At 42.1% G+C, this 15,646-nt stretch overlaps 1 protein-coding gene and 1 non-coding gene across 2 annotated transcripts in view; one reads left to right on the forward strand and one right to left on the reverse strand.

Annotated features, from left to right (window-relative positions):
* Positions 1–15,646, reverse strand: part of Dnah8 (dynein axonemal heavy chain 8) — a 253,171-nt gene that overhangs the window by 85,326 nt on the left and 152,199 nt on the right. The window contains exons 71-74 of the mRNA XM_085832623.1: positions 14,154–14,291; positions 12,688–12,815; positions 11,695–11,866; positions 9,520–9,675 (exon numbers count right to left, since the gene is read on the reverse strand). Of these exons, the coding sequence (XP_085688749.1) occupies positions 9,520–9,675; positions 11,695–11,866; positions 12,688–12,815; positions 14,154–14,291 (594 nt within the window). The remainder of the gene's footprint in view (positions 1–9,519; positions 9,676–11,694; positions 11,867–12,687; positions 12,816–14,153; positions 14,292–15,646) is intronic.
* Positions 14,601–14,704, forward strand: LOC115029828 (U6 spliceosomal RNA). The gene has a single exon (XR_003835385.1). It is a non-coding gene; the product is annotated as a U6 spliceosomal RNA (small nuclear RNA).

Below are 15,646 nucleotides of genomic sequence, written 5' to 3' on the forward strand. Positions count from 1 at the left end.
TGTGAAAGATAAAATAAAGAGTTAGGGAAGCAGAAAACCGGCCTGAGTAGGGCCACAGGCCTCTTCTGGCCTGACCAGCCGGGGTAGCTAGAGCGCAGGGTCGGCTGACACCCGCCAGCTACCCACGACACCCGCCACAGGATTTTGAGACTTCTGGTGAGTGGAACACAGCTTCTGCTCCAGTCCAATCACGCGGGACCTGAGACTGCCTTGGTTGGGGAGGCAGAAATCCGGCCTGAGTAGGGCCACAAGCCTCTTCCGGTCAGAACAGCACCGGGGTAGCTAGGGCGCAGGGTCAGCTGACACTCGCCAGCTACCCACAACACCCGCCACAGGATCTTAAGACTTCTGGTGAGTGGAACACAGCTTCTGCTCCAATCCAATTGCGCGCGGGACCTGAGACTGCATTAGTTAGGGAAGCAGAAAACCGGCCTGAGTAGGGCCACAGGCCTCTTCCGGCCTGACCAGCACCGGGGTAGCTAGAGCACAGGGTCGGCTGACACCCGCCAGCTACCCACGACACCCGCCACAGGATTTTGAGACTTCGGGTGAGTGGAACACAGAGTCTGCTCCAATCTTTAAACAGTGACAACGGTAACAACTAACCCCAGAGATTACCAGATGGCGAAAGGTAAACGTAATAATCTTACTAACAGAAACCAAGACCACTCACCATCATCAGAACCCAGCACTCCCACTTTGCCCAGTCCAGGGCACTCCAACACACCGGAAAAGCTAGACACGGATCTAAAAGCATATCTCATGATGATGGTAGAGGACATCAAGAAGGACTTTAATAACTCACTTAAAGAATTACAGGAGAACATGGCTAAAGAGTTACAAGTCCTTAAAGAAAAACAGGATAACACAATCAAACAGGTAGAAGTCCTTAAAGAAAAACAGGATAACACAATCAAACAGGTAGAAGTCCTTAAAGAAAAACAGGAAAACACATCCAAACAGATGATGGAAATGAACAAAACCATACTAGACCTAAAAAGGGAAGTAGACACAATAAAGAAAACCCAAAATGAGGCAACACTGGAGATAGAAACCCTAGGAAAGAAATCTGGAACCATAGATATGAGCATCAGCAACAGAATACAAGAGATGGAAGAGAGAATCTCAGGTGCAGAAGATTCCATAGAGAACATCGGCATAACAATCAAGGAAAATGTAAAACGCAAAAAGATCCTAACTCAAAACATCCAAGAAATACAGGACACAATGAGAAGACCAAACCTACGGATAATAGGAGTGGATGAGAATGAAGATTTTCAACTCAAAGGACCAGCAAACATCTTCAACAAAATTATAGAAGAAAACTTCCCAAATCTAAAGAAAGAGATGCCCATGAACATACAAGAAGCCTACAGAACTCCAAATAGACTGGACCAGAAAAGAAATACCTCCCGACACATAATAATCAGAACAACAAATGCACTAAATAAAGATAGAATACTAAAAGCAGTAAGAGAAAAAGGCCAAGTAACATATAAAGGAAAGCCTATCAGAATTACACCAGATTTTTCACCAGAGACTATGAAAGCCAGAAGATCCTGGACAGATGTTATACAGACACTAAAAGAACACAAATTCCAGCCCAGGCTACTATACCCAGCCAAACCCTCAATTAACATAGATGGAGAAACCAAAGTATTCCACGACAAAACCAAATTCACACATTATCTCTCCACAAATCCAGCCCTTCAAAGGATAATAACAGGAAAAAAACAATACAAGGACAGGAACCACACCCTAGAAACAACAAGAAGGTAATCCCTCAACAAACCTAAAAGAAGACAGCCACAAGAACAGAATGCCAACTTTAACAACAAAAATAACAGGAAACAACAATTACTTTTCCTTAATATCTCTTAATATCAATGGACTCAACTCCCCGATAAAAAGACATAGACTAACAAACTGGCTACACAAACAAGACCCAACATTTTGCTGCTTACAGGAAACTCATCTCAGAGAAAAAGATAGACACTACCTCAGAATGAAAGGCTGGAAAACAATTTTCCAAGCAAATGGTATGAAGAAACAAGCTAGAGTATCCATTCTAATATCTGATAAGATTGACTTCCAACCCAAAGTCATCAAAAAAGACAGGGAGGGGCACTTCATACTCATCAAAGGTAAAATACTCCAAGAGGAACTATCAATCCTGAATATCTATGCTCCAAATACAAAGGCAGCCACATTCATTAAAGAAACTTTAGTAAATCTCAAAGCACACATTGCACCTCATACAATAATAGTGGGAGACTTCAACACACCACTTTCACTAATGGACAGATCATGGAAACAGAAACTAAACAGGGACACAGTGAAACTAACAGAAGTTATGAATCAAATGGATCTGGCAGATATCTACAGAACATTCTATTCTAAAACAAAAGGATATACCTTCTTCTCAGCACCTCATGGTACCTTCTCCAAAATTGACCACATAATTGGTCACAAAACAGGCCTCAACAGATACAAAAATATTGAAATTGACCCATGCATCCTATCAGATCACCATGGACTAAGGCTGATCTTCAATAACAAAATAAATAATAGAAAGCCAACCTTCACGTGGAAACTGAACAACACTCTTCTCAATGATACCTTGGTCAAGGAAGGAATAAAGAAAGAAATTAAGGACTTTTTAGAGTTCAAAGAAAATGAAGCCACAACATACCCAAACTTATGGGACGCAATGAAAGCATTTCTAAGAGGAAAACTCATAGCTCTGAGTGCCTCCAAAAAGAAACTAGAGAGAGCACACATTAGCAGCTTGACAACACACCTAAAAGCACTAGAACAAAAGGAAGCAAATTCACCCAAGAGGAGTAGACGGCAGGAAATAATCAAACTCAGGGGCGAAATCAACCAAGTGGAAACAAGAAGAACTATTCAAAGAATCAACCAATCAAGGAGCTGGTTCTTTGAGAAAATCAACAAGATAGATAAACCCTTAGCCAGACTCACTAGAGGGCACAGGGAAAGCATCCTAATTAACAAAATCAGAAATGAAAAAGGAGACATAACAACAGATCCTGAAGACATCCAAAACACCATCAGATCCTTCTACCAAAGGCTGTACTCAACAAAACTGGAGAACCTGGATGAAATGGAGAAGTTCCTAGACAGATACCAGGTACCAAAGTTGAATCAAGATCAGGTTAATGATCTAAACAGCCCTATATCCCCCAAAGAAATAGAAGCAGTCATTAATAGTCTCCCAACCAAAAAAAGCCCAGGACCAGATGGGTTTAGTGCAGAGTTCTATCAGACCTTCAAAGAAGATCTAATCCCAGTTCTTCACAAACTATTCCACAAAATAGAAACAGAAGGTTCTCTACCCAACTCATTCTATGAAGCCACAATTACTCTGATACCTAAACCACAAAAGACCCAACAAAGATAGAAAACTTCAGACCAATATCCCTTATGAATATTGATGCAAAAATCCTCAATAAAGTTCTTGCTAACCGAATCCAAGAACACATCAAAACAATCATCCATCCTGACCAAGTAGGTTTCATCCCAGGGATGCAGGGATGGTTCAATATACGGAAATCCATCAACGTAATCCAGTATATAAACAAACTCAAAGACAAAAACCACATGGTCATCTCGCTAGATGTGGAAAAAGCATTTGATATAAAATTAACTCAAACAAATCAATGGCCTTTCTCTACACAAAGAATAAACAGGCTGAGAAAGAAATTAGGGAAACAACACCCTTCTCAATAGTCACAAATAATATAAAATATCTTGGCGTGACTCTAACTAAGGAAGTGAAAGATCTGTATAATAAAAACTTCAAGTCTCTGAAGAAAGAAATTATAGAAGATCTCAGAAGATGGAAAGATCTCCCATGCTCATGGATTGGCAGGATCAACATTGTAAAAATGGCTATCTTGCCAAAAGCAATCTACAGATTCAATGCAATCCCCATCAAAATTCCAAATCAATTCTTCAACGAATTAGAAAGTGCAATCTGCAAATTCATCTGGAATAACAAAAAACCTAGGATAGCAAAAACTCTTCTCAAGGATAAAAGAACCTCTGGTGGAATCACCATGCCGGACCTAAAGCTCTACTACAGAGCAATTGTGATAAAAACTGCATGGTACTGGTATAGTGACAGACAAATAGACCAATGGAATAGAATTGAAGACCCAGAAATGAACCCACACACCTATGGTCACTTGATCTTCGACAAGGGAGCTAAAAACATCCAGTGGAAGAAAGACAGCATTTTCAACAAATGGTGCTGGCACAACTGGTTGTTAACATGTAGAAGAAAGGAATTCCTATCTCCTTGTACTAAGGTCAAGTCTAAGTGGATCAAGGAACTTCACATAAAACCAGAGACACTGAAACTTATAGAGGAGAAAGTGGGGAAAAGCCTTGAAGATATGGGCACAGGGGAAAAATTCTTGAATAGAACAGCAATGGCTTGTGCTGTAAGATCGAGAATTGACAAGTGGGACCTCATGAAACTGCAAAGCTTCTGCAAGGCAAAAGACACCATCAATAAGACAAAAAAACCACCAACAGATTGGGAAAGGATCTTTACCTATCCTAAATCAGATAAGGGACTAATATCCAATATATATAAAGAACTCAAGAAGGTGGACTCCAGAAAGTCAAATAAACCCATTAAAAAATGGGGCTCAGAACTGAACAAAGAATTCTCACCTGAGGAATACCGAATGGCAGAGAAGCACCTGAAAAAATGTTCAACATCCTTAATCATCAGGGAAATGCAAATCAAAACAACCCTGAGATTCCACCTCACACCAGTCAGAATGGCTAAGATCAAAAATTCAGGTGACAGCAGATGCTGGCGAGGATGTGGAGAAAGAGGAACACTCCTCCATTGTTGGTGGGATTGCAAGCTTGTACAACCACTCTGGAAATCAGTCTGGCGGTTCCTTAGAAAATTGGACATAGTACTACCGGAGGATCCAGCAATACCTCTCCTGGGCATATATCCAGAAGATGTCCCAACCGGTAAGAAGGACACATGCTCCACTATGTTCATAGCAGCCCTATTTATAATAGCCAGAAGCTGGAAAGAACCCAGATGTCCCTCAATAGAGGAATGGATACAGAAATTATGGTACATTTACACAATGGAGTACTACTCAGCTATTAAAAAGAATGAATTTATGAAATTCCTAGCCAAATGGATGGACCTGGAGGGCATCATCTTGAGTGAGGTAACACAATCACAAAGGAACTCACACAATATGTATTCACTGATAAGTGGATATTAGCCCAAAACTTAGGATACCCAAGATATAAGATACAATTTGCTAAATGCATGAAACTCAAGAAGAATGAAGACCAAAGTGTGGACACTGTGCCCCTTCTTAGAATTGGGAACAAAACACCCATGGAAGGAGTTACAGAGACAAAGTTTGGAGCTGTGATGAAAGGATGGACCATCTAGAGACTTCCGTATCCAGGGATCCATCCCATAATCAGCTTCTAAACGCTGACACCATTGCATACACTAGCAAGATTTTGGTGAAAGGACCCAAATATAGCTGTCTCTTGTGAGACGATGCCGGGGCCTAGCAAACACAGGAGTGGATGCTCACAGTCAGCTATTGGATGTATCACAGGGCTCCCAATGGAGAAGCTAGAGAAAGTACCCAAGGAGCTAAAGGGATCTGCAACCCTATAGTTGGAACAACATGATGAACTAACCAGTACCCCGGAGCTCTTGTTTCTAGCTGCATATGTATTGAAAGATGGCCTAGTTGGCCATCACTGGAAAGAGAGGCCCATTGGACTTGCAAACTTTATATGCCCCAATATAGGGGAATGCCAGGGCCAAAAGAATGGGAATGGGTGGGTAGGGAAGTGTGGGGCGCTATGGGGGACTTTTGGGATAGCATTGGAAATGTAATTGAGGAAAATATGTAATAAAAAATTTTTAAAATTAAAAAAAATTAAAAAAAAGAAAAATAAAATAAAACAAAAGCAATAAGGAAAAACTAATTCTTTTTTTTTTTTTTTTTTTTTTCAAGACAGGGTTTCTCTGTGTAGTCCTGGCTGTCCTGGAACTCACTCTGTAGACCAGGCTGGCCTCGAACTCAGAAATCCGCCTGCCTCTGCCTCCCGAGTGCTGGGATTAAAGGCATGTGCCACCATGCCCGGCACAAAAACTAATTCTTAAAACTTGGAGAGTCCTGGATGCTGACGCAAGGATGCAGTGTCTGTGATGCAGAAGAAGAGAAGGGGCCTCTCAGATGGAACACCAGGGCTTCCAGCAGGTGGGAGTTGTCATGGAGTCATCTTACTAAATTTGTCTAACTAGAATCACTCACAGACAGCAAGGCACCTCAATATATCGCCGTCTGCTCCAGGACCCCTCTGAAATGAATAGGGGATAATAGATATTCATAAGAACGACAGTGCTTAGAAGATCTTGCTGCTCTTCTAGAAGGCCGGAGTTCAGTTCCCAGCACACACACACACACTGGGTGGTTTACAACTACCTGTATCTCCAGCTCCAGAGATCTGATTGATGCACTTTTGGCCTCTACAGGTACTGTACATATATGCAGGTATCTGCATGCAGATGCACATGAATACACATAACAAGGCTAAAATAAGTCTGTAGAAAATAATGTCAGAGCCAGGTGTGGTGTCACACACATTTAATCCCAGTGCTCAGGAGGGAGAGGAAGGCAGATCTCTGTGAGTTCAAGGGCAGCCTGGTCTACAAAGTGAGTCCAGAACAACGAGGGCTCTGTTACACAGACAAACTCTTTTCTCAAAAAGATTATATATATATATATATATATATATATATATATATATATATAATTATGCTATTATATAAATAATATCATAAGTGATACCTGAGAAGCCAAAAGTCCCTCCCAGAACTTAGAAGAAAATCTGTCTATAATTCTATAATTCAGCGTTAAATATCACCATTGTCATAGGCTTCTCATAAAAGCTTTTCATGGGGTTAGAGGTGATCCCTCGTCTTCTCAGTTTGCTGGAGCTTTGTCATGAACATGTATGGGATGTTGCCGGGGACTCTCCCTACCTACATTTATCAAGATGGTCATATGACCTCCCCAAGTAGTGATGGCACACTTAGATGGATTCATTTAAATTCCATAAATATTGGAATTCCTACACTATGTAAGAGCTGTGTAGGAAATATAAACATGGAGAAAGCCATAAACCTGACTAGCAGGAAGTTTATGGCTCAAAAATAAAAGGGAGAAATGTGCAAAGAGCAGTAATTCAAGTCAGACTCGGAGTCCAGGACAGAACTACAAACAAAATGCAGATAGGCCTCCAGAGGGAGGGACAGAGAAGTTGAGGACACAGAGAAGTCTTGATGAAGCAAGCATTGGATAGAAGAAGCTTTGAAGGTAAATACTGATAAAGACTTTTGTGTGAGATCTAAGTGGATAGACTAGAAGGGTGGAAAACATTCTAATTAGTAAAAATAATATAACTGTGATGGTTTCTATATGCTTGGCCCATGGAGTGGCACTACTAGGAGGGATGGCCTTGTTGGAGTAGGTGTGTCCTACTGGAGTAGGTGTGTCACTGTGGGTGTGGGCTTAAGACCCTCATCCTAGCTGCCTGGAAGCCAGTATTCTGCTAGCAGCCTTCAGATGAAGATATAGAACTCTCAGCTCCTCCTGTGCCATGCCTGCCTGGATGCTGCCATGCTCCCACCTCTGAACCTACCTGTAAGCCAATTAAATGTTGTCCTTGGTCATGGTGTCTATTCACAGCAGTAAAGCCCTAACTAAGACAATAACCAAATTTATGAAAAGTCAGACCCCAACTCAAAAGAGAGAGAGAGAGAGAGAGAGAGAGAGAGAGAGAGAGAGAGAGAGAGAGAGAGAGAGAGAGAGAGAAGAGGCTAGGGAGATGGCTTAGGCCCCTGTCATGACCTGAGTTCCATCCCTGGAACTCCCATAGTGAAGAGAAAGATCTGGCTCTTACACATCTTCTGGCCTCTGAATGCATATTGTAGCATACGCAGATATATATACACATGTGTATAAACACACATATGCGAGTAAATAAATATAATAACAAGTTTTTAAAATGTGTGGGGCATGAGGAATTCTGGGACCAGGATATCAGAAACACCACAGTCCATATTGCTCGCCGACCTGCAAATATCAGTGGTAATATGCTCCCTGAAGGAGCCAGCAGTGTTCTAATCCTGGCCTCGTGTAACCCCAGTTTAAAGTTAACACCATATGAGGCAGCACAGGCAATGCTGGGCATGGATGTGTCATATGCTGCCAAGGGCCTAGGTGGGACTGGCAGAAACCAGACTCGGGGACACTATTCCTGGTACTTTTCCATTAGTCCAGCACAAAAGCCACATTTGTTGCTGGCCACAGTAGTCCTGCCAGGGAGATGAAGAGAGACAGGGCAGGCAACAGCGGGAATGGAAAGAGAGTAGGGAAGTGGAGGCAAAGAGGGTTGAAGTTCAAAGTCATCCTTGCCTACGTGCTAAGTTGGAGGCCAGCATGGCATCCAAGAGAGCCAAATAAGCAGAAGATGGAGGGAGTTACATCATCAGAGTCGTTGCCCCAAATTGCTGATGCACAAGAGTACAAATGAGCAAATGCTGGCCAGAAAAGTGACCTGACAGTTTGCATCTGGAATGTTCCCAAAGGGCGGCTGCTTAAAGACTCGATTTCCAGCTTGGATCTACTGGAGGATGCAGGGAACGCTAAGAGGTAGAGGCTAGGGGGAGGAACGTATGTCCAGGCTATACCTTTAAAGGTAACAGAAGCACTATGGCCCTTCATTTTCTTCAACATTCTGGCTATGGCGAATGGTATTGCCATATGACTCTGCCACAGCCATCATGTGCTGCCTCAGCCTGAAGCAACTCAACCAATCAATGATGGACTGAAATCTTGCAAACTGTCAGTCACAATAAACCCTCTGTCTTTATAAGTTAGTTTATCTCCAGTAGGTAGTGGATTGGCCTGATGCTGCTTGAATTCTAATGCTTCCTCAAGAAGGGTTGCCTCTGATGAGCAGACCGTCTTATACTCAGGTGATGCTGTGTGAACTTTCTCTCTATTTTAACTGGTCAGTTAAGGACTGGAGTCTGTGATTGGGCAGTGGAAGGGAAAGGTGGGACTAGAAGCTCAAGAGGGGATGGAGGAAGAGCAGGTGGAAGCCATAATGAACCAGAACTACATGGCTGGGAGAAACCACAAGTAACAAGGGGTCTAACAGCTGGTGGGTAACTTAGTACAGGGTTAGATCTGTCCAATCTAAGCATATGGCTTATAATTATAATATCCAGATTGTTTATCTTTTATACGGGCTTATTAGGGTTGAAAATTCCAGCAACATGAGTATTTGTTATAGGAACAGCAAGCCAAGGCACACAGACAGCTTCCTTAGCGGCTTTCGGAGTCTACTGAGACTCTGAGAGCACATTCTGACTTACACACACAAACACACACACACACACACACACACACAAGTCAGACATACCTGCAAGTCGTTTTCTTTTTCCTTCGATTTGATCCACGTTTTTCCCTGAGTCTGGGGATCAATGAGCAGAGGGTATCTGGTGGCCTTTGTCACAATGATGCCATTCTGAATTGACAGGTCATCTCCAGGGAGTCCCTGCAGGCCCCACTCGCCAATCTGAGGAGGAGGAAATGGGGGGATGCCCGCTCAAAGAACAGGAATGTGATGGTTGGTCACTGAGTGCTTATAACCTTCAATGGAAATCACTTAAGCATGTGTTTCCATTTGGGGTATCTAGTGGGGGAAAAGAGCCAAACCAACCTGCAAATACGAGCCAAGTAATGTTAATTAAGTTCAGAATTAGAAAGCAAATTTAAATATTTAGCATCTATTTTTTTTATTTGTCCATGTATGTGTGGATGGATGGGGGTACTACTTGCAGAGACCAGAAGAGAGAGTTACCCCCCCCCCGATCTGGAGGTACAGGGGCTGATAGCCACCTGATGTGGGTACTAAGAATGTAATGTGTGTCCATACTAATAGATAATAAGTCTGGGTTTGTCCTCTTAGGCTGATTGTATATATATATATATATATATATACACACACACACATATATATATACACATATGTATACATGTATAATATATTATATATATATGTGTGTGTGTGTGTATATATATGTGTGTGTGTGTGTGTATAAACCCCAACATATATAAGGGGTATACACACACACAAATATATATATAGGTATATATATAGTATATATATATATATATATATATATATATATATATATATATATATGTAGTTGTGAAAGTAAGTCAGTGTCAGAGAAGAAGATAGCCCTCATCCCCCAGTGCCCCTCCTCTTCCTGCCCTCTGGTTCTGCCTACAAGGCTTATGCAAAGATAGTTGCACAGCTGGGGAGACTTTGGCTGAGATACACTGGTGGGAGTTCATCCATGGTAAGCATGACAATTTCCTTCCCCAAATTTAAGTGGGATTACAGCATGGTCAATGAAATCCCTGAGATCTCATGGAGCCACCAGAATCCACCTTTGCTAAATCACCCCCTAGCACCTCCAAAGACTCAGATGACTGAGGGCTATCTGGACCCACCTTGGGACACAATGTATCTCCTAGGTGTAATCCACCCCCTGTAACATTGTTTGAACCAGAGGCTACTTTTTAACCTCTAAGTACAAAGCAGGGGGAACGCAGCAACTGGCGCCTTCTTGCAACACCCGCACTCACATTAGTTTGAAAACAAACTGCCTGGAAAGTACTTATGGCCCCAGGAGCTTGGCAAGTTTGATACCAACTGACATTGGTATCAAAATCCCGGCAAGTCAGGGTTGACATTGGTATCAAAATCCCGGCAAGTCAGGGTTGCCGCTGGCCATCGGCTGGCCATCGGTACCCGAGCAAGCGCGTTAGGGTGTCACTGTTCCAGGTGGCTGATCTCAAGCGTCAGTGTGACTGGCTTAGTGGTTACCCGGGAGACATGCTTCTGGGCTGCCTGTGAAGCTCTCTGAGAGATTCCACAGAGGAGGGAAGACCTACTTGGAATTTGAGTGGTGCCATGCATCCAATGACTGGGGTCCCGCAAGGGTTAAAAAGGAGAACGTGACCTTTACACTAGTATCCTCCTCCTCTCTACTTCCTGCCTGGGGATGCGATGGCGCAAGCCAACAGATGGCTTCCCCTGCCATGAAGGACTTATCCCTCAGACTGCGGGCCAAAACAATCCTTTTTTCCTTATTTTGTCACAGCAATAAGAAAAGAAACTAATACACTATAATAATTATAATATATATTCTCATATATACATATATATGTGTAGTTATGTACATAAATATCTCATATATAACATATAATGCTTAATATGTATTATATTTACAAACATAAATATCTCATATATATATATACACAACATATATAATGCCTAATATATATTTTATTTACATACATAATATACTATAATACCTAGGTGGTGCTTGTCTTTGCCTCAAACCTTTGAAAGAAATCATAGCAGAATTAACATTTTAAATCATGGAAAGCTATTAAAGCTGCCTTAAGTAACAGAAATAAATTTTTCAACTACAATCAAACCAGACATTCTTTGGCTTCTTGTTTATGGTAAGAACTAAAATAAGGCTGAAATTCTGATACTGCTGGCAAGAGTCAGACTTACTGTTGGAGGGTCCACCAACATTGCAATAAGATTCAGGTTTTCAGTGAAAGGAATTTTCCGTGCTTTCAACTCTAACTCCCATTGATCTTTAAGCAAATAGTTCCGAAATATCTGATTGAAGGGGCCGAGGTAGGAGAGAAAGCCTGTGCAGAGCAGAACATCGCCTACGAGTCTGTGAAGAAAAATAAAATGCAGATGCCTTCTCCTGGAGAAGCTACAGTGCAGGCTTGCTTTGCCATAGGGTATAATCTCTCGTTGCCCCTGACCTTGAAAGACTACAAAAAAAGAGTCCTAAGTGCAAAAGGGGTGGGCGGGGTCATACTCAGGTGGGTCACAGAGCGGCAAACGTGGACCATGCCTTCTTCTTACTGCACACCCTGCTCACAACCTGTCTTAGGGCAAACACTTTGTGTGTGTTCGTGTGCATGTCTGCATACTCATGTGTGCAGAGACCTATGTGTGTGCATGTGCTCATGCGCAAACACATTGGCCCAAATGGCGCCCGTACGAGGGTCAATGCCAGTTGTCATTCCTCAGGTGTCACCCCACCTTGTTTTTTGAGACAGGGTTTCTCTCTGGCTTGGAGCTCACTAGCTGACCAGAGAGGCCCCAGGGATCTACTTGACTCTCTACCCTCCTAGTTCTGGGATTCCGATGTGCACCACCACATTTGCCTTTCCACATCTTTGCAAGACAGGGCCTTCACTGGATGAGTCCTCTCCCCTGCCTAATGCGCGTTGTTGAAATCACTGAGTGTAAGCCCAGAGAATCAGACAAGTGTCAGGCAGTCCTGGTGAATGGTGAACTGAAACATCGCCAGATGTGCACCCTCCCCCAACACCACCACCATCCTGCTAGAAATGTGTCCAGCAGTGCTTCATCAAAGTCCTTTTTGGGGATTCATGGATGGGGGTAGGATTTGTGGTCTCGATGTCACAGAGAGATGAAAACGGAAGTGGGTGGCTAAGAAGGGAGCCCACAAAGACTACCTACCTATTAATCTGAGCCTTGAACTCCTTACTTTGCTGGGTCCACCGGACTTTCTCCCCACTCAGGCCATCAATGAGCGTGGAGGCTGCCTGCATCTTCTTCCTGCACATGTCGGCATCATTGAGCAGGTCCTGCATTCAGAATGAGAAACGTCTCAGACAACATTTTCAAGCTCTGCAGCAGGGACGTGTTGCGTTCGCACATAAAACTACACTGAGGAATTTCTCAGCTTGTAAAATAATTGGGGCTGGGAAATAACACCGTGACAAATTAACAAATCAATTACATTTTGATCACTCATTCTTTATACAATGATTGATTTGTTTTTGTTTTTGTTTTTAACCTTACAAAATTTCAAAGACATATGTAAAAAAGGGCTAGGGATAGAGCGCAGTAGGCAGAGTGCTTGCCTAGCATCCATGAAGCCTTGGGTTTGATCCCCAGCAACACTTAAAGCCAGGCATGGTAGCGAATGCCTGTAATCCCAGCACCCTACAGGTAGAGATACAGAAAGATCAGAGGTTCAAGGTCATCTTTGGCTAGGCTGAATGGAGAAAAAGTGGGGTGCATAGACCTCTGTCCCCAAGATGAATGAATAATTACATAAAAATTAAATGAGGCTAAAATCCAAGGATATTTTATTAGAGAGACCCCAAGATTTATATGTTAAAGTAGTATTTTGATTAACTCTTTTCCAAAGAATAATAATAAATAGTAAAAATGATTCTATTCCTGCCATTAATTTTTAGTCAGTATAAAAAATAATGGGTTTCATTATGACATTTCACATGTGCATAAAATTGTGCTTTGCTCTTATCCATGTCCCTGTTGTCATCCCTCCCCTTTTAATGGTTGATTCTCCCTTAACCCCACATTTTCCTTCTGCTTTTACGTCGTTTATAAATAGATGATGATGATGATGATGAAGATAGATAGATAGATAGATAGATGCATAGATATAAATGGATAGATAGATAAAGATACAGATAGATATAGATGTATATCTATATTGATGGATAGACAGATGATTGATAGATACATAGATAGATACATATACTCATTCATACATATAAGTGGATAATAAATAATATAGATAGATATAGATGTATATCTACATGGATGGATAGATAGCTACAGATTGATAATAGATAGATAGATAGATAGATAGATAGATAGATAGATAGATAGATAAATAGATATGAATGGATAGAAGGCAGAGATAGATCTAGACAGATATGACTGGGTGGCAAAAAACACACAGATAGGTTCCACCTATGAGAGGGAACGCATGCTACCTGAGAAACAAAAATACTTGAGGAGGTAAGTATCTGCCCTGATTTAAACATGTATCTACATCACTGTGGAGCATGCCCATGTTTTTACGTATAAGCCTTAAAGCTGCATTTCATTAAACCTCAGAGCTGCATCCCGCAGAGCATCTGTACATCTCTTCTCCTGCCTCGCCTCACCATTTTCTCGTTCATTGCGGCGTCAAACTTGGCCTGCACTTTATCCAGCTCAGCTTGCTTCTCGTCCAGCAGCGCCTGGGCCTTCCCTAATTCCACATTGGCCACAGCCAAGCGGCCTTCCTGCTTGGCCAGGTTTGCCTTAGAAAGGAAAGGGGAATGGTTCACGCAAAGTCACACAAGCCCCATGAAACATTCATGATCTTAGTTCGTAAATTATCGCATAAATCATAGAATTTTTGCAGCGGGTGCTACTTCTAGGGTCATCTGTTTCAGTGTTTGCAACAGGGGAGGCAGGCTGTCTTGGGGATATTTTATTAATTTTTCCCCCTTTTAATTATTAATGGTTGCTATGGAAAGCACAGAAAATGCAACAATGTAAAGAAAGAATAAAAAACAAACTTTGGTTATTTTTAAGACATAAGTACTGTGTTAAGAAGGTACTGAATGGTGCTCGCTTCGGCAGCTCATGTACTGAAGTTGGAATGATACAGAGACCACCACGGCCCCTGGGCAAGGATGACATGCAAATTTGAGAGGTATTCCATATTTTTAATGTGAGAAACATGGAAATAAAGGTTAGTTTCTCGTTTTACACTTGATCTTAGCCAAAAGGCCGAGAAGTGATTAATTTCTCTTTTTAAAAAAGGTACTAAATGTCATTCTTAATTTTTTTAATTAATAGACTCTAATCATCGGTGAACATCGATGTTTTTAAATTAAAAAAATCATTTTACGTGCTTGGGTGTTTTGCCTGCATGCAGGTCTGAGAAGAGGGCGTCGACCCCTTGGAACTGAGGCCACGCGGGTGCTGAGAACTGAACCCAGGTTCTCTGCAGGAACAGTCAGTGCTCTTAACTGCTGGGCCATCTCTCCGGTCTCTCAGAATACTTTTCCACCCAGTGCTACGACTTTGTGATGCTTTACCATCCGAATGCATCTTAACTTACTAACACTTCCCAGCATTTGTACATATTCTTCCTCTAGCTGGATTTTAACTCTTAAAAATGACACGCTGATAGATGCTGCTGGATATATCAGCAATTTGGTCTGTGGTTCTGGTAAAGACGCCTTTTGAAATGAAGTTACTGTAACAGTAATTTTTTTTTCCTTTCCTCTTTCCTTTTCTAAATCCTACATGGTAACTATCTGCTTCCTGTCCGTTTGAAATAATTAATCACTGTGGCACACCCATAGCTTTCTGGGGTTAAAAGTTCTTTAATGTCTCATTTTCTTTCTTGTGTACTTACTTGCATATTTATTTAGGTGGCTTCTCACTCTAGACCAGGCCAGCCTCAACGTCCCAGCGGTCCCCCTGCCCCTGCCTCCCAGGAGCTGGGATAAAGGCCTGCGCCACTCCATCTGGCCCATGGGAAGGTGGTCAGATCCGCTAGGTCTATCAAGGACCAATGGCTTGTGCCACAGCCTCCAGCCACCACAGAGGTTTTGTTGGTTCCCACTTTATAAATAAATTTTCGTTCCATTTTATGCTTTAT

Source organism: Mus caroli, unplaced genomic scaffold (genome assembly GCF_978045245.1).
Source record: "Mus caroli unplaced genomic scaffold, Mus_caroli_1 scaffold_18, whole genome shotgun sequence".
Taxonomy (NCBI): Eukaryota; Metazoa; Chordata; class Mammalia; order Rodentia; family Muridae; genus Mus; species Mus caroli.